The 22,416-nt window shown below is 34.8% G+C and overlaps 1 protein-coding gene across 1 annotated transcript; it reads left to right on the top strand.

Annotated features, from left to right (window-relative positions):
* Positions 1-941: 941 nt before the first annotated feature.
* On the top strand, positions 942-18,974 carry LOC141826754 (1,4-alpha-glucan-branching enzyme 1, chloroplastic/amyloplastic-like). Its single transcript, XM_074714055.1, has 20 exons — positions 942-1,055; positions 1,135-1,332; positions 2,808-2,947; positions 3,508-3,725; positions 4,031-4,129; positions 6,754-6,796; positions 8,567-8,626; positions 9,165-9,245; positions 10,686-10,802; positions 11,004-11,087; positions 12,326-12,447; positions 14,932-15,051; positions 15,737-15,866; positions 15,946-16,056; positions 16,382-16,510; positions 16,764-16,867; positions 17,240-17,384; positions 17,821-17,968; positions 18,090-18,190; positions 18,633-18,974. The coding sequence occupies exons 2-20, from the start codon at positions 1,185-1,187 to the stop codon at positions 18,972-18,974; spliced, it is 2,442 nt and encodes an 813-aa protein (XP_074570156.1). The 5' UTR covers positions 942-1,055; positions 1,135-1,184.
* The last annotated feature ends 3,442 nt before the right edge of the window (positions 18,975-22,416 follow it).

Raw genomic sequence — 22,416 nt, 5'->3', positions numbered from 1 at the left:
AAAAATTCAATGCACAACCTAAGTTTCATTGAGTTTTCCACTTTAATTTTAAATTTTGAAAAAAAAATTTTATTCTTATTCAGTGGATCAATCCAAATTCACCACAGTCAAACTTGCACGATCATAGCCATGCGGTCAACTCTTTTGAATCCATATTGATAAAAAATTAATTTAATCAATTTAAATTATTTTACAGAGTGGATCAATTTGATAAACTAATTCAAATTGACGATTCTAATTAGATTATCAAAATCAATACCCCTTTATATAATTTTTTTAAAAAAAATATCTTCATATATTATTTATTTAAAAAAATATTTTTATTCTGATATTATAGTGACCGTTAATATATTGTTATTATTATTGTTGTTGTGTGGGATATAATTATTTTAAAATAAAAATATAATAAAATATTATTTTATTTTTTTCAATATATATATATATATATTTATTAAAATAATAATTAAGTGTGTTCTTTTTTTTTATCCTTAAAAGCATCCCCAAAATGAGTCGATGCCACTTTCTTTTTTAAGCTTACTTTTCATAAATTTATCTCAGCACATATTTATGTAATTACCACTGCCTATATTAATGGGCAAGCTAATTTCATATCAAAAAAGTTCTTTTACGTTTCAGAGGATAAATATGTAAAAGGCATCTAAAAATAAATAAAAGGACAAAGAAAGCAAACGGCCTTTCCTCTATTCCCTTGAGACGTGCACAGAGAGAAAGGAAGCCGTTCATTACTCATCTTCTTTTGTCTTCTCGAACTCGCTGACGTGGGCGGACCCACTCGTTTCTATCTCTGGACTCGCTCGCTTGGCTTCTCGCCTCTCCGACCGACCCGGCCAACTTCACTTGCCTCTGCCGGCAGCGCATCGATCAAGATTCTGATAGGAATCTATATTTTATTTCATGGAAAATTGAAAAAAAAAAATCGGATCGATCGAGATTCATTCGAGAGGAGGAAGAAGACGACGTTGGACTTGTTCGCTTCCCTCCACCCTGCTCGCGTCGTGGATCGCTCGAGCGAGGGTGTTCAGCTCTCCTGCGTTGTATGTATCATTCTCACTCCATTGCTTTCGTATTCGTTGCTCCGTAGCGCGAGCTCATCTTTCTCCGACGAAACCTTAGTGGAGTGAAGAGGCGTCTGCGGCTTCGTTTTCGTTTTTTTTTTGTTCGGGATGGCGTTCGTTCTTGCCGGGACACGTTTCCCCACACTCCGCATCTCTCGGCTGTCTGCGGGATCCGGATCGGGGGGCCAGCAGAGGGGCAGCAGTGTCCGCCTCGATTACGTCTGTAGGAAACCGACCATGAAGGCGAGGGCATCTGGTGAGATATTTGTTTGCTTTGTCGATCGATTCGTATCTTGGTGTGATTGTAGAGTTCCTTTTGTTTGATTCAGTTATTCTGGCTCTCATGACTCGGTTTCTCTTCTCACTTCTCCTTATGCGTTTTTCCTGTCTTTTTTTTTTCCTGGTTGTTTATTTACTTCTTGGACTGTCATTTGATCGCATTTCTCTAGTGACTGTTACCAATAGATGATCCCGAAAGAACCATGGAGGAGAAGCGAGATTTTTAAGTTAATTTATTCTTATTTTGACGACGTAATCAGGCTACGTCTGGTGTCCAGAATGAAGAGTTTTGGCGTTTTAATTGGGTGAGACGTGACTTGTGGGACCGTCATTTCTTTGAGAATGCTATGGGTTTGCGATGCGCCTCTCTTTCCTTTAATTGAGATTTGTGTGTGGGTGGGCGATTCAAAGGATAATTTACGAATTCAAGATGTCAGAGTTACTTTTAGCTCTTGCAAAAGTGAAGAATAATAGAATTGTTCTGGCTCTGGGAAAATGCATTTAATACCATACGATGCATAGATTTCTTTTTCCCAGCTTGAACAGTCAGGATGTAAAACTGCAGAAATTTCATTGTGGTCTTCAGGAGAGAGATTTCATATTAAGTTAGTTCAGGATCATTCTTTTTAGGCAGGATGTAGTTCTTGGCGATGAGATTGACATGATAAAAATTACAAATATTCTCTAATTGGTTATGTGGAAATAATGTATTCTCTTATAAATTTTCAGTTTCTCGATGACTGATGACACAGCAAGTTTGAGATGAGTTGCGTATTGAATAAAATGGTTATTGAATTAGTAAAAATTAACAATGCTATCCTTAAATTGAATTTTTCTAGGGAATTGAGTATTCCAATTGGTAATTCTTTATGCTGTTCATTACAATCTGAATATGAGATTGATGAACATTGTGTCTAATATTTGAAGAGATCTTAGAATTTGGAATTAGCTGTCATTTTTTTAAATGGATGAAATGTTGTCCATTATGAGCTGAAAATCGGATGAATGAATAATGTGAATTCAATTCCCAAAGAGCTTTTATCTTTTGCAATAAGTTTTGTATATTAGATGGAGCTGTGATATGATGCAATGCCCATATTTCTTGATAGTTAATGTGAGCTGCCCAAATAGATTCTGTAGGGGGCACCTTTATTTTCTAAGAATAGTAAAGTGAAAGTTAAAAACTCCACTTTTACTTTCTTTGAATAAATACAGAATTATGCTTGAGAAATATAGGGAAGTATACAACTATAATGGTGTAACTTGTTAGCTATACGGTAAGTTGACTCTTTTCTTACCTCGAATGTCATTCAGTCTTTGTTTATCCAACTTTCTATGTCATGAAAGGTTCCCTTGTGTTGAAACAATAATTCTTTATTGTTAATCTGATGGGAAGATGATATTTTCTTTGACTATGGATATTAAATATACTTAAACGAAAAAGAATTACAGGTAGCTCTCATGATGTTGACCTTGTATCTTCAACTGTTGCTGCAACGGGCAATGTGCTAGTTCCAAGTGGTGAAAGTGATGATTTGTCATCTTCCATTGACACATCTTCAAACATAGAAACTATATCTAGTGGTCTACAGGTGATTAAACATAGCTATGGCTTATTTTCACTTGTATGTTGCATTGCAATGATTGTTTCACATGGCATATAAGTATTACTCATGGCATTGGTAATATAAGCTTATGTTTCACTCAAAATCTTCAGTTAATTAACATGAAAATATTTTGTCAAGCTTATTCATCAGTTTCCCACTGGCCCACACACGGTGTTTTCATTTATCATCTGCCGCCCCCTCCCCCCTCGTTGGATACCATCACTCAAATACAGACACTTTGAGTGGATAGTAGATACCTGCATTGTTCACGTGTAGAAAGAGCCATGCCAATCAATCTGCACTCATGTTGATACACATAACCAAGTCTGAGCAATTTAGCTGATGGTTGCTCTAGAAACTGTTGGCTGATTCCTTTTTTAGAATTATTAGTTAAAGATGATTGTTGGCTCGACTTTGAACTCGTGAGGACATATATTACTTGATTATCTGATTTACCAAATCATCATTTTAGAGTCGGAATTGACAATCATCATTCTAAGGCATTTTGTGTGATTGTTAACTTGACATATATCTTGCCTTTTCAGTTTTTACTTGAAACAACTGATCTTATAAGTGAGGAGAAGGTTGACCCTGAAGCAGACAAGACAACAGTTGCTTCTCAAATCATTAGTGAAAAGACTAAAGAGGAAGGAAATGTTGAGGTTGAAGGAAAGCCAAGATTCATTCCTCCACCTGGTTCTGGTCAAAGGATCTATGAAATTGATCCCAAATTAAAGGGTTTCAGTGGGCATCTTGATTATCGGTAGGCATATATCCCTTGTCTTCTTATTAATCTTTGAGCATTAGAATAATAGATAAGACAACATTCTGATAATTACTATGATATTTTTAGTTTTTTACCATTTTAGAATAAATGATTTGAAGGATGCAACACTTCATATGCTTCTTTTTCATCCCAATCAAATTGTCATACATGGTGTTCTCGCAAAATTGTTTAGTGCTCGAAGAAATTGTTATTCTTCCTTTTTCTCCTTGTCTATCTATGTTGTTGTTTATATCAAGAAATTAATTATAGGGAGTGATGTGCCAATTTTTTTCTTATTGCAGATATAGCCAGTACAAGAAAATGCGTGAGCTTATTGACCAGCATGAAGGTGGTCTCGATAAGTTTTCCCGTGGCTATGAAAAATTTGGCTTTCAATGCAGGTATTATCATAGCACCCGATGAAAGCCATGGGTTTCATTCCTCACCTTGACTATTATTCTATGATTCTTAATTTTGACTTCCCATGTTTACTAGAGATGTTCTTCTCATTTTATGATGAACCAATTGTTTCACTACCTTATTCTAATCAAGAATGTGATAGCTTTGTGTGCTGTATCACCTTATGAGGTGAAACCAAGTTGTAGGACATAGATATTGTATATCATTCACCTTACAGTAACGCTTCTCAACAAATTGAATATGGTCAGGTTGGTTGCTTTGAGTTTTATATGGAGGTTAAAATAATCATCATTACTGAACCCTGACCTGTTTAATGGTTTTTGAACAAGTTTAACCCTACTAAGGCACAACTCTTACTTCTAACCAAGTACTAACATAGGGGATCCTTTTTGTACTAAACAATCAAGTAAAATGCATCCTCAATTCAGAATGCTATGTTGATGTTGGGTTTGGGATGATCCACTCACGTATAATTAACCTTTCTTGTCAATTAGATGTTTTAACTTTTTCTCCTAAGTTTCAATTGTGTATCCTTATTGTTTTGCATAGGTTTCCCATCAGAATTCCTTAGGCTTAGAAAGAACCAGTTAAAATCTTCTTAAGCATTTGTATGTGCAAATTACGTTGCAACATAACCACAACAACCCAGAATGTTTTTCTACCCTTGAACATCCTGTAGTTTAGCAACAATAAAACAGGATAAAATTCATTTAAATATATATGAAGATATAGTAGGGGATGAAATCCAATGATGTAGAAGGATTCTTGTAGTTAATCCCACTTAGTAGGATAAAGACTTAGTTGTTGTTGAACTTCCCATAGTTGGAGGACAAAGTTGACTGTACACTTGTACTCAAAATCTTTTTTTCTACCTATCAATCCAAAATGTTAAGCATATTAACATGTTTAATAAGCAACATGCCACCCTAAATGGGGTAATATGCCACCCTAAATGGGGTGGATACTGATCTAAAATTTTCTTTTGGAGCTGCAACAAAAAGACTATTATGCACAAAAATCACATTTGGGAGTATCTAATCCTTGACGGGATGCATGATTTGTATCCAAGTTTAATTTAGATAATCAATAGAAAATTTTTCTTCTCAAGCATATTGGATTGGAATGAAAGGTACAACATTTTTTGGTCTACCTTGCCCTCGTTTGATATGCGTATTTGTCATAGTTTCACACCGCCTAACTGGAGCATTTATCGGTCGTCTAAGTACATGTCCGTACCACCTTAAACGTGTCTCACGGAGTTTTTCCTCAATAGATGCAATTCCAACTTTCTCTCTAATGCTCTCATTTCTTATTCTGTCCATCTTCGTATGTCCACACATCCATCTTAACATCCTCATCTCCGCAACTCTCATCTTTTGCTCATGTGCTCGAGTCATAGCCCAACATTCAGCGCCATATAACATGGCAGGTCTAACTGCCGTTTTATAGAACTTTCCTTTAAGTTTTAGAGGCACTTTACGATCACATAAAACACCTGATGCTCTCCTCCACTTCAACCATCCTGTTTGTATTCTATGTAAGACATCTCTCTCAATCCCTCCATCGGCTTGCAAAAATGATCCTAAATATTTAAAACTCTCAGTTCCAGACAACTCATCATCTCCTATTTTAATACTTGTCTCATTACGTTCAATATTGCTAAACTTAAATTCCATATATTCTGTCTTTACTCTACTAAGCCTAAAACCTTTCTCTTCTAGTGTTTCTCGCCAAGATTCTAATTTAGCATTTACTCCCTCACGTGTCTCATCTACCAATACAATATCATCTGCAAACAACATGCACCATGGTACGGTATCTTGAATGTGTCCAGTAAGTTCATCCATGATTAGTGTAAAAAGATAAGGACTTAGAGCTGACCCTTGATGTAACCCTATCTTTATTGGAAATGCTTCAGTTAATCCGCCTGAAGTCTTCACTCTAGTCGTTACTTCCTCATACATATCCTTAATTAGGTCAATATATACTACGCTAACACCCCTCTTTTCTAGAATTCTCCATATAATTTCCCTTGGGACTCTATCATAAGCTTTTTCTAAATCAACAAATATCATATGTAGATCTTGCTTTTGCCCCCGATACTTTTCAATTAGTTGCCTGAGAAGATGTATAGCTTTATAAATAATTGGGAATAATAAAAGAAGTGAAAGATTAAATAATTTGAGATAAGAAGATGACAAATGATTTAAATCCTAATAAGGGTGTATATCTTCTCTTATCAAATGGTAAAATATGCAACATAAATAACGAATATAAGGGTTAATTGATTAGATTAGTGATTTCATATCAACATCATTATTAGATTAATAAATCATATTGTTATCATTATTATTCAATATAATAATATTCTAGAAATATGAAATAATCATATATAATAAATTTATTTTATTAAAAATATATTAATAGATACAATCACATGTATCAATATATAGTAATTACATATTATTACATACTATCATATGCATTGTTTGCTAAAATAGATTGTCCTTTAATATTCTGTGCTTGCTGTGTTGATCAAAACTAGTTAAATACTTTCTTATGATACTTATACCTGTCTGTTTTTCTTTTTTTTTGTAATTTGCAGTGCGAATGGCATCACTTATCGGGAATGGGCTCCTGGAGCAAAGGTTGATCTTTTGTCTTGGTGATGTCTTTAAACTTTTGCAGTCTTGTAAGAGTCAAGTATTGACAAATATTTTGAACATGTTAGCTAAACCATACTTTCATTTTTCCAGTTCATGTTATAATTCTGTTTTGAATTCTGTCTATATGATGACTGGCATGAGGTTGAATGGAAAATCAAATTTGTGCTTTTTTTTTTTGTCTAAGAGAGCTGAAAGTTATTGGTATCCTGATTTGATCGCATGTCAATGACTTTTCTATATACAACTTTGTGTTAGATTTTGTGTTATTTTTTGGATTATCTACATTCTTCAACACATAATTCTTCAAAACAAATTAAAATTGAGCATTAAAATGAAAACATGCCCTTATTATGAAATTAACGGAGAATCCATTAGTGGCTTAGCTAATGTGAATGTTTGAGACCTTGAGCCTGACTAAATTATTTTTTTCAAAAGTAAGCTAGTACCTGCAACCTCTGTAGCTTTTAAACCTCGAAGACTTTCGACTCAAACTTGAAGGTTGAAATTGTTTGCCTTAAGTTTCTCTGACATTTTGAATTCTAAATGTCTAATTAATTTCTATTTCTTGGATACTTCCAACTAGTTGGACCTATTTCTGGCATGCATATCCTACCTTTTCATTTTTATTTTAGTTCTTAAATTATTTTCATCATATCATCTAAATTATTGTGCCAGTTTTGTTTATGCATTTTTATTCATTTTTGGGTCCTTTTGACCACTGTTCAAGCTCATATAATGTGAGATAGTTAAAAGTTTGAATAACTAATATGCGGCTTGCTGTGCATCTTACTTCATGGTCAAAAGATCTATTGCTTGATTATAATAACAACTGATTGTTAATTATTATAAGAAGTTGGATTAAGAAAGTTGATGCATTGAACCAAGAGGGTAAATGATTTGCTTAGTGACTATTGCTCAAGTTTATTTCTTTCTAATAGAGGAACTATCCTTGCAATTTACAAATGATATGACTAATTCATTCTCCATGACATAAAATCTGAATTAAGATTAGCTATGCATAATGGAAAAATGACCTATGTATATTCTAATGGATTTGATTCTTAGGCTTTACCAGATTTGGCAGTTTTTTTTACAGATTTAGAACACTTAATATGGAGCCAGTTGACAAGAAGTTCTTAAATGGAAGAATAGTTGGGAGATATGTGCTATTGCAGATATGTGCTATTGCTGTTGTTGTGTAATATATATATATATATTTATTATATATATATATATATATATATATATATATATATATATTATTCTTGAAATTGACTGTGCTGCTGTGTAGATTAATGAATTTGTGTTGCTAGATTTGAACAGCATGACTTGCATGTCAAAATTGAATTTATTAAATGTGCAAGTGTAGATTTCCTATGTGATATATTACCCTCTATCCCTCAATTATCAATATTGCTTTTTTCCTTTTAAACATGTGTATTTCTTAAATAAAGTCATCTTGGTATGCTATTTGGTTGTTGTGTCCCAATATATTGCTTGTTTAACATATCTGTTAAATAAGGACTTGGATATGGAAGGTATGTATTAAGAGTGATTGATGCTTTGTCTACATTTTCTTAACTTTTGCATATCTTGTTCTTTTTATCTTATTTAGTAGATGATGATATAGTAGGAGATAGAGCTTGATAGATAGGAAGATTCCTGACTTCACTTAGCGGGATAAAAGCTTGATTGTTGTTGTTGTATGTATCTTGTTCTTTTAGAAAAGTAAATTTTTTGTTTTGGTTTCAGTGGGCAACCCTCATAGGTGACTTCAACAATTGGAACCCCCAAGCAGATGTCATGACCAAGGTGAGGTCATGTTTCCAGATATTTTTTAGTTTAGTATTTTTTTTACTTTTTTTATTGTATTTTACTTTGTTTTTTTTTAAAATTAAATTGCTCTTTCCTTGAATGTCCTAAAACTTATGTTTTGATACCATGCAATCTTTTCTTCTGTTTTTGTTATCAACATATGATGATGCATTGTTTGAACTGTTATGTGGTTTTTAAATCATTGACAACATAAACCTATAGTGTGAACTCTTCCATACATATTCTTGAAATACTGAGGTTAGTCAAACCTCTATAAAACTGGCAATAGGTTGTTGTGTTAGTGTCTTTAGTGTCCCATTCTGTTGGAAGCATCAAGAACAAATGCTTGGAGAGTCTTTCCCATGCTTTTGATTATTTAAATAATTAGTCATTAGCAATTACATATATAGTCTATATAATCTGGTTTCTGTTGGACTTTCCTGCAGAATAGTATAATACACTGTAGGATTTTCCTCACATAAGTGAAGTTTGTAATTGTTTCTTCTGCTAACTTTTACTGAATAATTATGCTCAGAATGAATTTGGCGTTTGGGAGGTCTTTTTGCCTAACAATGCAGATGGCTCTCCACCTATTCCACATGCCTCACGGGTAAAGGTATGTTCTTTTGATAACTTCATGGATTTTTTCATTAATATGGGGTTGACACATTAGATTGCTATGAGAATCAATAGTCTATGCATGACCATATTAACTTCATGGATTTTTTGGTTAAGATGCTTGTGGTATTTTTGCAAATTGTTGCTCTTAAAATTTAATTTACTTGACATTCACATTGCTATTGGTTTACATTTTGATGGAAACAAACTAAGTGAAATTGGATTAGGGGATTAAAATTTATTTGAAATTGATCTATGTGATATTAAAATTGTACCCTCCTCTTGAAATCAAAACTTTAGCATGCAATAATATGTTAAATGTTGATCTAAAGTATGGTTTCAAGCATTGGATGACATTGATTGGTATGGCGAAGTGTATTATTCCAGCCACTGATCAATGTCAATATAGTGTTGATATGGGTAAATTTCACTTTGTTGCACTTTCTAACACAATTTTCAATGGTATTGGTCAAGAAAGGACTTGCCTTTTTGTTGGTACAAGACATCAAGATTTTCTTCCTACGTCACATCCTATAATTCTGTTTGTTGAATTCCGTTTGTCCTTCATATAAAGGAGATGAGACAATGTAACAAGGGTGGGGAGGGGGACTACCAATTGAAATGCTAATAACAACAAAGGCGAGTGATATTGGAGTAAGACAAATTATGACTATCTAAGATGAAACATTGTGAAAATAGAGGGATGGGGAAGTAATTCCAACACTGATAACAGCAAACACTAGGGCATTATTTAATTTGGGTCTTCAAATATAATGGTGTTAATCTCAACAAAATGCTACAAGAAAAAATTGCTCTCATCCAACGGACAACATTCATTTTGATATTAGTAAGGTATAATCAATTATGTTTTTGTTTTGTTTTTATAGCTTGTTTTAAAATTTGCATTCATTTGATTTTTTAATTGGTCAAGAAGCAGATTATAGGATGAAAACTCATTTCATTTCAGTTGATTTCTACACACTTTGAAGCATATCAAAGCATGCTGTGTTGTCACAACATGGTACTGAGTCTGTTGTTCTATCTAGAGATTGAAACTCTATGACTTAAAAAAATTATAATCTTGATTTAAACCATCACTTTTGTTTTAATAAAAAATTAAGATGACATGGTTTGGAGAATCATGCTTCTCATACTGCTTGGACTTCACTATTAAAACTAAGATGACATGGTTGAGACCGTGTGATTCTATGAGAGACTACATAATATTAAGGACAGTTTTAGTATTGATGTGAGAGTGCTTAACATACCACTCTTACTTTTAGATGTTTGGTAACACACATATTTTAAATTCTTTAATGAAGATATGTATTTTGAAATATGTTAAAGACACTTGAACATTGTGAAAATAGTTTCCATCTTATGGCACTTAATTAATACAATGACTCTTTTGCTAATGAAGTGCTAACATTCATGACAGATACGCATGGATACTCCCACAGGCATCAAGGATTCAATTCCTGCTTGGATCAAGTTTTCTGTACAAGCCCCAAATGAAATTCCTTATAATGGAATATACTATGATCCACCTGATGAGGTATGGATTGTTATTTTCCACTTTGTAGCAATTTGCTAGTTACAAGCATGCTTATTCCTTATTTACGCTTATTCACATTATTGTTTTATCTTGTTTCTATCTCAAAGGATGCATAAAGGCTCGTGTGACCAATGCTTGAATTATTTTAAAAGTTCATTAAGAGATCTATTTATTTTTCCATAACCTTTGATATGTGTACAGGAAAAATATGTATTCGAACATCCTCAGCCAAAAGCCCCAAAGTCCTTGCGTATTTATGAATCACATGTTGGAATGAGTAGTCCGGTATGAATACTCTTGTTAATGCTTGGTTTCATAATTTATTTTACTTTATATTTTTGTGTAATCCTTATTCTACAATTCTTCTTAATTGTATAAATTGTCAAGCGTTATTCGACTACTGCAATGCCATGCTTGACATTTGGCATGATGATGATTTACCTTCATTAAGGTTTAAAATTTTGAATCGTGTTGAAATTTTGATTTATGATTGGACGATACGGTTTTAGTACCGTATCGTGCCATACTGATATGGTTTTGATACTTTTTTAAATATAAAATATATTAATTAAAAATATTTTTTATTAATATTTGATCACTACAGATGTTTAATATTGAGTTATATTTGAGATGTTAAATGTTGAGTTTAAGTTTTGATAATATTCCTGAAATGTTTGATTATTATTGAGTAAAAGTCGATTTAGGTTAACTGAAGTTCTTCAAGTAGGTTTAAGCTATATTTAATTTAGATTTATTTTGATCAATTTAAAATTAAATCTAATTTATATATAAAATAATTTAATTTATTAGTAGTAATATATTTTATAAAGTTAGAAATTATATTATATTTATTTTTTAATCTTTCTTAATAATTTATTTCCTTATATTTTTTTTCCTTTATCTTTATCTCGTGGATGGATAAAGAAGGAAAAAGGATAATCATCTTCAAAAAGGTTAAGAGCTTTTATTTTTCCTCAATTTACCTTAAAAAGTTTTTTTCCTTTTGTTTATTTTGATGGAGGAAAAAAATAATGAATGAAAGAGGAAAAAAATTACTAAGGAAGAAAAAAAATTAGATAAAGGAGAAAAAAATTAAGAAAGGTAAAACAATTCGACCTCTAAAATATCGTGGTTGCTGCTGCGAGTGTCGTGACCCCACCAAGGCTGTCGCGGATCGTGGCACCTTGTGCACCCCTGCGGAGGTCACAACGGTCTCGTGATCACGGTGCTGGTGTCGGTCGGTGGGTAGAATATTCCATTTCGCCCATGCTAACCAACATGATACAAAATTTAAATCGTTGACCTTCGTGGTGCATAATTGAGAGCCATATGCCAATAATGGAGCATCAAAGTTTGTGTGCATGATTGAGAGCCATATGACCTTCTTAAGTAAGCAAAATTCACCACCAACCACACAGAAATTGTATCTGCAATGTGAAATGTCAGCTATCAATTGTTGTTGTTTCTTTGATTTATATATCAAGAAATTGGTGATACCATCACTAATTTGTGGGCATGTGCAGGAGCCCAAGATTAACACATATGTTAACTTTAGGGACAATGTGTTGCCACGTATCAAAAGGCTTGGTTACAATGCTGTTCAGATAATGGCCATTCAAGAGCACTCATATTATGCAAGCTTTGGGTAATATTTTTGCACATTGATGCTTATTGTTGCACTTTTCCTTTATGTTGTTATACTATTATGTATCATGGTTGAGAAATGTCGAATGCTTTGTGAATTACATTGATTGCCATTAGATTATGTACATGCATTTACCATTTTGATCTTTGTCTAAGTTTGATTTGTTTGGTGATGATTATCAAGTTTGCTTGTATAAGGCTTAGGGACTGGGAGATACATTAGTGTTGAATGAGGATTATCTTGATGTAGATATTTAAGTATGCCCATGCTTTTCTTCTATGAGAATTAGTAACAGACATAAGATTACCAGTGCTATTATTTTAGGAAAAATGTAGTCATTGGTGATTTATTGTCAAGTTTGAAAAAAAATGCACCAACATGTATATTCAAGATTATTTAGCTTTCTAGCTTGCTAGATGGTATAAACACACTATCTTCCTTGCTTTATCATTACCATATCTCATGGACATTTGGATCTCAAGTTGTAAGTCATGAATTATTTTGTAGTTATGTTGGTATTAATGCATTACAAGGTAGAACTTGCTAGAGTTTAGCTAATGCAAATAGGGAGCTATATTGGCATAAAAGGCAATGATCGAAGAAATAAACCAACACTCAGATTCGGCTAAAAAGATGCCTCCTCTTCATAACTATAATACCTTCCCACTCGACAAAATAAGCAAACACATGGACATTAAAAAGACTATGTTGAAGAAATAAATGAGCAATTGTCTGATTCGACTAAAAAAAGTGCCTCTGTTTTATAACTGCTCCATTTTCCCACTTGATGTTCTCTTTGATTGAGGAGAATAACGTATTTAAGAATTTAATTTTATTAAAGTTGTCTAAGTCATTAATTTTTATAATTAGTTTGAATATTACAAAAAGTTATTTAGTTTTTCTAGAAAAGTTTATTAGGTTTTATTAGAAAAATTAAGGTTTTGTTATAAAAGTTTGTTATTTTATAAATTATAGGTCATGTCATCAAACTATATAAGGGGTTAGGATCCCATGTAATAGAAAAGTTTTGAGTTAATGCAATTTACAATTTCCTTTTCTCCTGGGGCAGAATCAGTAACTTTCCTCTACGTGAGGATCGTATCCTTATTCGCTCCATTGTGTTGCATCATTAGGATGCCCAAAGTGTTTACCATTTTTCTTATTGATTGTTGCGTCCGGTGACCAGTGTGTCAGCAAGAACATTAGACTATGACATTGATATTTGTGTATGTATATGTATCATTTCAAATTCCCAAGGGATTTGAGAAGCTGACATTATGTATTTGATATATTTTTTCCCGATTGCTAAACAAAGGAATACAAACACTAACAAATTGGAATTTTAAGGTGAAAAACAGGAAGTAGTTTATAGCATAGATTAAAATCTCGTTTCGCCCAAGATCTTATTTTGCTCGGAGACCAACACAGATACAAGTGATACCGGCGCTGAGACTCATTGGAGGTGTCGTGCTAGACCTGCGACACCTGATGCGCCGCTACCTCCGGAGGCTTCTATTGGGTCTGACGACACCGTCGGAGGCTTTGCCAGGGATCGACGACGCCTCCGAAGGCTTCGCTCAGGTCGCGTGTGCCGCGGTCGTGCACTGAAGTTGAATGAAGCGTAACAAGTAAGGTTTTTAATTATTTAATTAAAACTTAGGTTAATAATTTTAATCAACTTTTAGCTATGATTAAGATAATTTAAATAGACTTAATTAAAATCAAATAAAATTATCTTATTAATTTAATATATATATTATTTTATTTATTATTTTTAAATTAAATTATTTATTTTTAATTAATATATTTTATATTTAAAAAATATCAAAATTATATCGGCACGATACAATACTGAAAGTGTATCGTTCTAGTTTGGGATCGAAACCTCAGCACGACTCAAGATTTTAAACTATGGTTTATAGTTACTTTGTTTTCCTCTTTTCAGGTCCTCAGGCATCTAGTGGTCTGAACTCACATTCATGTTTACATTGAAATTTTTTTGGCATGTTTGATGAAGATATTTCATTATATCCATGTCTACAACCCTATGAATCAGCCTCTTTATAAAGTTCGTAGTGTAAAGCCTTTATTCAGTGATGAGTGTTGTAATTTTTTCTCTCTCGTAGTTGACTTTGATGCACTATATACTACATTCATGAAGCTTCATCATGGTATGGGTTGCTTTTATTTAGAAATAAAGAAGTCTGTCTGCTCTGACTCTTGGTAAAGGTTTTCAGGAATAAACAAATTTTGAAATAGCCACAAGTTGGTGTATATTGGATCTGTCTTCATTAGAAGGAATAACATTAATAGAAATACTCTGGTTTCTTCAGATGTCATCCTGCATAGTGCTAAATTCTTGAATTATTCATTGCATACTCCTTGATTGATTCACAGAAAGTATGTTGTGGAATTGATATACTTTGCTATCTGTGCTGACAGTTTTTTTTCCTTACCTTTTAACAATCAATCATTGGATTGCAGGTATCATGTTACAAACTTTTTTGCACCTAGTAGCCGGTTTGGAACCCCAGATGAGTTGAAGTCCTTGATTGATAGAGCTCATGAGCTAGGTCTCATTGTTCTTATGGATATTGTTCACAGGTGACTCTTATTTTCTCTTGAAAGGATGAAATGTGATATAAAAAAATATTTTATGAAAAATCATTCTTTTTGGCACATTCAGTATAGTTGTTGGTTAATATACATAACTTGCATAATCTGTAACATAAATATGCACACTCTGTGTCATAGGTAACATTCCTGTGCTGCTACATTCATTTATTTTGTTTTCCATCCATTAAGTTCTTGCTTTCTTCTTTTCTTGTTTACAGAAATTGACATTTGAACTTCTAGAATACCTTGTAGTGTGTTAGTCAATTTAATATAAGGAGAAAAATATTAGTTGCTCATTTGGTCCACTGAAATAGCTTTTGTATACTACAAAATTGATGTCTTTTTAGTTTCATCTGATTCTAGCTCTTTGATCATAGGATGAGAAGTAATGAACTTCACCTTGTTCATCTATTTTTGTTATCGTTTTACTTTTCTATTTGTTATTTTGTGCCAAGATGTAACATACATCCTTGTGACGATATGACATCATCTATCTAAACGGAAAGGATGATTTTGGTACTAGTGCACACACATACATAAATCTAAATGTATATGCATTTTTTTTCCTTTTTCCTCTCAAAAAATAAATGTTCGAATGTTAGTCATATCCTTAGGTATTTTACCAGATAGTTTATGAAATATACTATTTTCTCATCTTCCATCTCATATCCAGCCATGCGTCCAACAATGTCCTTGATGGGCTTAATCAATTTGATGGTACCGATTCACATTATTTCCATTCTGGCTCACTGGGCTATCATTGGATTTGGGATTCCCGTCTTTTCAACTACGGAAATTGGGAAGTAAGGAAATCTTGTTCTTTTCCATACTTCTTTATCTTCAAATTAACAAACATTTCATCTTCTTATCTTTGTTTTCAAGGTTTTAAGATTTCTCTTATCCAATGCAAGATGGTGGTTGGAGGAATACAAGTTCGATGGGTTTAGATTTGATGGTGTAACCTCAATGATGTACACTCATCATGGACTTGCGGTTAGATGATACTTTGCTTACTATCAATAATAGTTTAGGGGTTTCCATTTGAAATGCAACTTCTTTCTTATATATTGTCATTATGGTTAGAATTTCACATGTCCCTGCCTCAGAGGTAGTGGTAGCCACATGTTCATGCCACTGAATTTATTATATGAATGTAATATTTTGTACACTCATATGAGGAAAAGCTCTATCTTGGCATTCTCAGATATTTATGATATTGAATGTATATTTTATAAATAAAAATTTTGAATTATTTTGACATGTCAGCAAATCTCTTGTATTGATTTTTGATGTTCCTTTTATTTCTGCTCAATAACAGGTGGGATTTACTGGAAACTACAATGAATACTTTGGATATGCTACTGATGTTAATGCAGTGGTCTACCTGATGTTGGTAAATGATATGATTCATGGACTTTTTCCAGAGGCTGTTACTATTGGAGAAGATGTAAGTGTATAGTAGTTTGGTATGAAAGAATTTAATCAGGAAACAGTGTGAAATTTATTAGCTATATTATTGTAAAACAGATATTTTGAAATCAGCAAAGGATTTTTATTTGAGTTGTCTTGCAGATTTTACAAATCATTTTCAATCTGATATTAAAGCAGTTATGACATTTTTAAGTGTTTTGGTAGTAGCTATTACCAATTTATTTCATTTTTGATAGTTTTTTATTAAGTGCTTTAATTAACTCAAATAGGTTAGTGGAATGCCTACTTTCTGCATACCTGTAAAAGATGGCGGTGTAGGATTTGATTATCGTCTTCATATGGCTATTCCAGATAAATGGATTGAATTTATGAAGTAAGCTCTTCTGGAACTTGTGCTATTTTCTTTACAAGTTTTGATTTCAGATACTACCTTTCATTCTATTGATGAATATGTTTTCTTTGCCTCCATAATTTTATGTTTTGCTCTATTCTATTGATAAGTTACTTGATATCATCATGTTACAAGGCTTCAAAAGTAGCTTAATTTATAATAGAAAGCAGCTTAAAAGTTAAGATAATTCACATCTCTACTTGTTTCCCTCCACGAATGCTTCTTTCAAAGGAAACACATACTTGGTATGGAACATGCTGGGACATGTTTCCAGGTGACTGATCTAGGAAATTTAAGTGCCCTTTCTAATTACAAAGATTTAAATGTAGTCCTTGCATGCTTTTGATTCATCAGGTTAAAGGATGAAGACTGGAAGATAAGGAACATTGTTCACACTCTCACTAACAGGAGGTGGCTAGAGAAATGCGTGGCTTATGCTGAAAGCCATGACCAAGCTCTTGTTGGTGATAAGGCACTTGCATTTTGGCTAATGGACAAGGTTCTTATGAATCTCCCATCAGGGTTTTTTTTTTCTTGTCTAGTATTAAATGCATTTAATTATATAAACTAAGGCATTACAATGACGTTTATTTCTCTCTTTGAGGTCTGTCATGTTTTGTGTAGTAGTTTGCCTAAGTGAATCTAATTTGTCTATAAATTTACTGGCATTGGGCTACTGCACCTGATTTATAAGAATTAATCATAGGGGTTCAAGTATAAAACACTTAAATAATTTATGCCAGATGTTAGAATTAGATGGCTGTGATTGTCAATGGTCTAATGTGCAAATATTTTTGTTTGTGTCAAAGGAATCCTCATTCTGATGCTGCTCTGACATTAACTAAGAAGTTCTACAGTGGATTTATCTTTGTTGGGAGTAAAAGAGAAGTATATGATTCTTGATTTTACACTAATTTTCTTGCCACTTGATGTAGGATATGTATGACTTTATGGCACTGGATAGACCATCAACGCCAAGGATTGATCGTGGAATAGCTCTACACAAAATGATTAGACTACTCACAATGAGTTTAGGTGGTGAAGGATATCTGAACTTCATGGGAAATGAGTTTGGGCATCCTGGTATAAGCTACTTTGCTTGAAGTATTCTAAGCTTGAATTGTTGGGAAATTCATTTTGCATTAATCATAGACTTCAGAACACTTATTGATAGAATCCTTTATTTTAACCCTTCCATTTGCAGAATGGATTGATTTTCCAAGAGTTGATCAACATCTTCCAAATGGGGTGATAGTGCCAGGGAACAATAATAGTTTTGACAAATGTCGTCGTTTGTTTGATCTAGTAAGTTCATATGAGTAAATTCTATTTTTCATCTAGTGCATTCAGAGTCCAAAAAGCCTACGAGAAAGTTCGTCGGTCTCGAAATTTGGAGTGCTACTATTTTGAGACGTTCGTCGTTGTATCTTGGGAACGAATTGCTGCTATCCGTTAGCACCGTAGCGGAGCAATATCGTTTACGGAGATAGTATTAAACACTAGCCTCGACGATCCGTATCAGTTTGCATACTCCCGGGGCTACCGGAAATAACAATCGTAAACGATATTCTATAAGCTGATATGGCTACGACAACCACGTTCCGACGGACGTTCCGACCGTCATTCCGACAACAATTCCGCACGAAGAGAAGCCGAGAAAAATTCAACGGAGCCGACTTCAAAAGATGGCAGCAGAAGATGTTGTTCTATTTGACGACGCTAAACCTTGTACGATTTTTGCGTGAAGACCCGCCAGCCGCTACGGAAGGTAGCAAGGCTGCTTGCGATGCGTGGTCGCACGGAGATTTTCTGTGCCGCAACTATATTCTCAACGCATTACAAGATCGAAAATGCCGGATTGAAGAAATTCATCGTCGGTCGATTTCTGGATTTCAAGATGGTGGATTCCAAGAGCGTGACATCTCAAGTCCAAGATATGCAATTAATACTGCATGATCTGGACGCCGAAGGCATGAAGCTGAACGAGTCATTCGCAGTAGCCGCGGTAATCGAGAAACTCCCTCCGTCATGGAAGGATTTCAAAAATTACCTCAAGCACAAGCAAAAGGAGATGGGCTGGAAGACCTGATCCTGAGGCTACGAATAGAGGAGGATAATCGAAAGTTATCCGACTCTAGAGGAACAAAGCGGACTGTCGACGAGATGTCCAACCTGGTTGAGCCGAACGCCAAGAAGCCGAAGCAGTTCAAGAAGAAGGCTCAAGTCAAGAAGTTCAAGGGCTCGTGCTACAACTGTGGAAAGTCAGGACACATGTCCAAGGACTGCAGACGCCCGAAGAAGCCAACCAAGGGGCCAAAGGATGCTGCGAACCACGTCGCAACCTCTCTTGAGGAGACCTGGATCTCACTGCGGTCGTGTTTGAATCCAATACAGTGGAGGATAACCCGAAGCAGTGGTGGATCGATACTGGAGCAACTCGTCATATCTGTTCAGATAGGGCGATGTTCTCCAAGTATACTCCGATAAGTGGAAGGAAGCTCTATATGGGCAATTCCACGACATCTCCGATTGTCGGACTCGGAAAGGTTGTTCTGAAGATGACGTCTGGAAAGGAGCTAACACTCATTGATGTGCTCCATGTTCCCGACATCAGGAAGAACCTAGTTTCTGGATCGGCACTTGTTAAGGCCGGGTTTAGACTAGTGTTCCAGTCCAACAACTTTGTCCTTACGAAGAATGGTGTCTTCGTAGGAAAGGGGTACTTAGAACAAAGTCTATTCAAAATGGTTGTAATGACTGTACTCCGAAATTTTGATGGTAATAAAATAAAAGCTTCCAGCTATGTTGTTGAGTGTTTCAATTTGTGGCATGATCGACTCGGACATGTGCATAATAATACTCTGAAACGTCTCGTCAAACTAAATTTATTACCGAACGTCAATGTTGACGAAACACACAAATGTGAAGTGTGTGTGGAAGCTAAAATGACGAAACTACCTTTTCATTCGGTGGAAAGGTCAACGACTCCTCTAGAGTTAATACATAGTGATCTATGTGACTTGAAATTCGTGCAAACTAGAGGAGGTAAAAAGTATTTCATTACTTTTATCGATGACTGCACGAGGTTCTGTTATGTCTTTCTTTTAAGAAGTAAAGACGAAGCCTTAGAGGCGTTCAGAACCTATAAAACAGAAGTTGAAAATCAACTTGACAAACGAATTAAAATAATTCGTAGCGATAGAGGTGGAGAATATGGTGCACCGTTTGATGAATTTTGTTCAGAATCTGGCATTATCCATCAAACAACGGCGCCTTACTCACCTCAATCGAATGGTGTTGCCGAACGTAAAAATCGGACACTAAAGGAGATGATGAATGCCTTGTTGATAAATTCAGGCTTACCTCAGAACTTGTGGGGGGAAGCTATATTATCGGCAAATCACATTCTCAACAAAATCCCTCACAAGAAAAGTGATAAAACTCCATACGAACTATGGAAAGGCCGCGAGCCATCGTACAAATACCTGAAAGTGTGGGGGTGCTTGGCAAAGGTCGAAGTACCTAAACCAAAGCAAGTAAAGATCGGACCTAAAACGTTCGATGCGGTATTTGTCGGATATGCCCATAATAGTAGTGCATATCGTTTCCTAGTTCACAAATCAGACATTCCTGATATTCATGTGGGAACAACCATAGAATCTCGGAATGCGATATTCTTTGAAAACGTATTCCCAAATAAGAAGGGAAACGTTCAAAGTGATAACAACGGAAGTTCAAACGGAAATGACGTTACTGAACTTAGTTGTTATAAAAGGACTATTGACGATCAAAGCGAAGAGCCACGTCGTAGCAAACGGGCTAGAGTTGAGAAATCGTTCGGGCCAGATTTCATGACTTTCATGTCAGAGATGGACCCAAGAACATTAAGTGAAGCTCTCTCTAGTCCCGATGCTCCAATGTGGAAAGAAGCTGTCAATAGTGAAATCGAGTCCATCATGAATAATCATACTTGGGAATTAGTAGACCTTCCTTCTGGTAATAAACCATTAGGTTGTAAGTGGATACTAAAACGCAAGTATAAAGCTGATGGATCGATTGACAAGTATAAGGCCAGACTTGTAGCCAAGGGGTACAAGCAAGAGGAAGGCCTTGATTACTTCGATACCTACTCACCGGTGACAAGGATTACGTCCATACGAGTGCTAATAGCCATTGCAGCACTGTATGACCTTGAAATACATCAAATGGATGTTAAGACTGCGTTCTTAAATGGTGAGTTGGAAGAAGAAATTTATATGGAGCAACCCGAGGGGTTCGTGGCTCCAGGAAATGAGAAAAAGGTGTGTCGACTTGTTAAGTCGTTGTACGGACTTAAGCAAGCGCCTAAACAATGGCACGAAAAATTTGACAAAGTAATGCTGTCAAACGAATTCAGAATAAATGAATGTGACAAATGCATTTATGTCAAAAACACACCTGAAGGATATGTAATCGTGTGTCTATACGTAGACGACATGCTAATAATGGGCAGTAATCATGATGTAATCATGACTACAAAGAAAATGTTGACCAAGAATTTCGATATGAAAGATATGGGTCGAGCAGATGTTATATTGGGAATTAAAATTCTCAGGACATCTGATGGGATAGTTCTGACACAATCCCATTATGTAGAGTCAGTATTGAAAAGGTTCAATGCGTACGATCTCTCTACAGTGAAAACACCTATGGATCTAAGTCAACACTTAGCGAAAAACCATGGTGAGCCCATATCGCAGTTGGAATATTCTCGGATAATAGGCAGTTTGATGTATCTCACAAACTGCACACGTCCGGATATTGCCTGTGCGGTCAACAAGCTGAGTCGTTTTACGAGTAATCCAAACGACACCCATTGGAAAGCATTGATGCGAGTTCTTAGATATTTGAAATATACTATGAACTATGGATTACATTATGGAAAATATCCCGCTGTGTTGGAGGGATATTGTGATGCTAATTGGATATCAGATACAAAAGACTCCAAATCCACTAGTGGATATGTATTCACGATCGGTGGGGGAGCGGTATCTTGGAAATCCACTAAGCAGACGTGCATTGCTCGGTCAACTATGGAATCCGAGTTTATAGCACTAGACAAAGCAGCTGAGGAAGCTGAATGGCTGCGGAATTTCTTGGAAGATATTCCGAGCTGGACGAAACCTGTGCCTGCCGTACTGATCCACTGTGATAGTCAATCGGCGATTGGAAGGGCACAGAGTAGTATGTATAATGGTAAGTCACGACATATACGTCGTAGACACAATACCATTAGGCAGTTGATCTCGAATGGAGTGATTGCAATCGACTATGTTAAGTCCAAAGATAATTTGGCAGATCCTCTTACGAAGGGGTTGAGTCGAGATCAAGTATACTGCTCATCAAGAGGAATGAGATTAAAAATCTACAACTAAAAATGACTGTAGCGGTAACCCAACCTTGTTGACTGGAGATCCCAAGATCTTGGTTCAATGGGACAACGAAGTTACAGAAGTTGTGTTACAGCACATGAGATATTTTATCTCTATCCC

This window comes from Curcuma longa, chromosome 1 (assembly GCF_044706935.1).
Source record: "Curcuma longa cultivar G26 ecotype Majalengka, Jawa Barat chromosome 1, ITB_CL_G26_1.1, whole genome shotgun sequence".
Classification (NCBI taxonomy): Eukaryota; Viridiplantae; Streptophyta; class Magnoliopsida; order Zingiberales; family Zingiberaceae; genus Curcuma; species Curcuma longa.
Note: the sequence above shows the minus strand (reverse complement) of the source record. Positions and strands in the feature narration are given on the sequence as shown.

What these genes read in the sequence shown, in the direction of transcription:
- LOC141826754 (XM_074714055.1), top strand. Translation starts at nt 1,185, where the DNA reads ATGGCGTTCGTTCTTGCCGGGACACGTTTCCCCACACTCCGCATCTCT. An exon ending in ATGTTGGAATGAGTAGTCCG is followed by an intron (nt 11,088 to 12,325) that starts GTATGAATACTC and finishes GGGCATGTGCAG; the next exon opens with GAGCCCAAGATTAACACATA. An exon ending in ACACTCATCATGGACTTGCG is followed by an intron (nt 16,057 to 16,381) that starts GTTAGATGATAC and finishes GCTCAATAACAG; the next exon opens with GTGGGATTTACTGGAAACTA.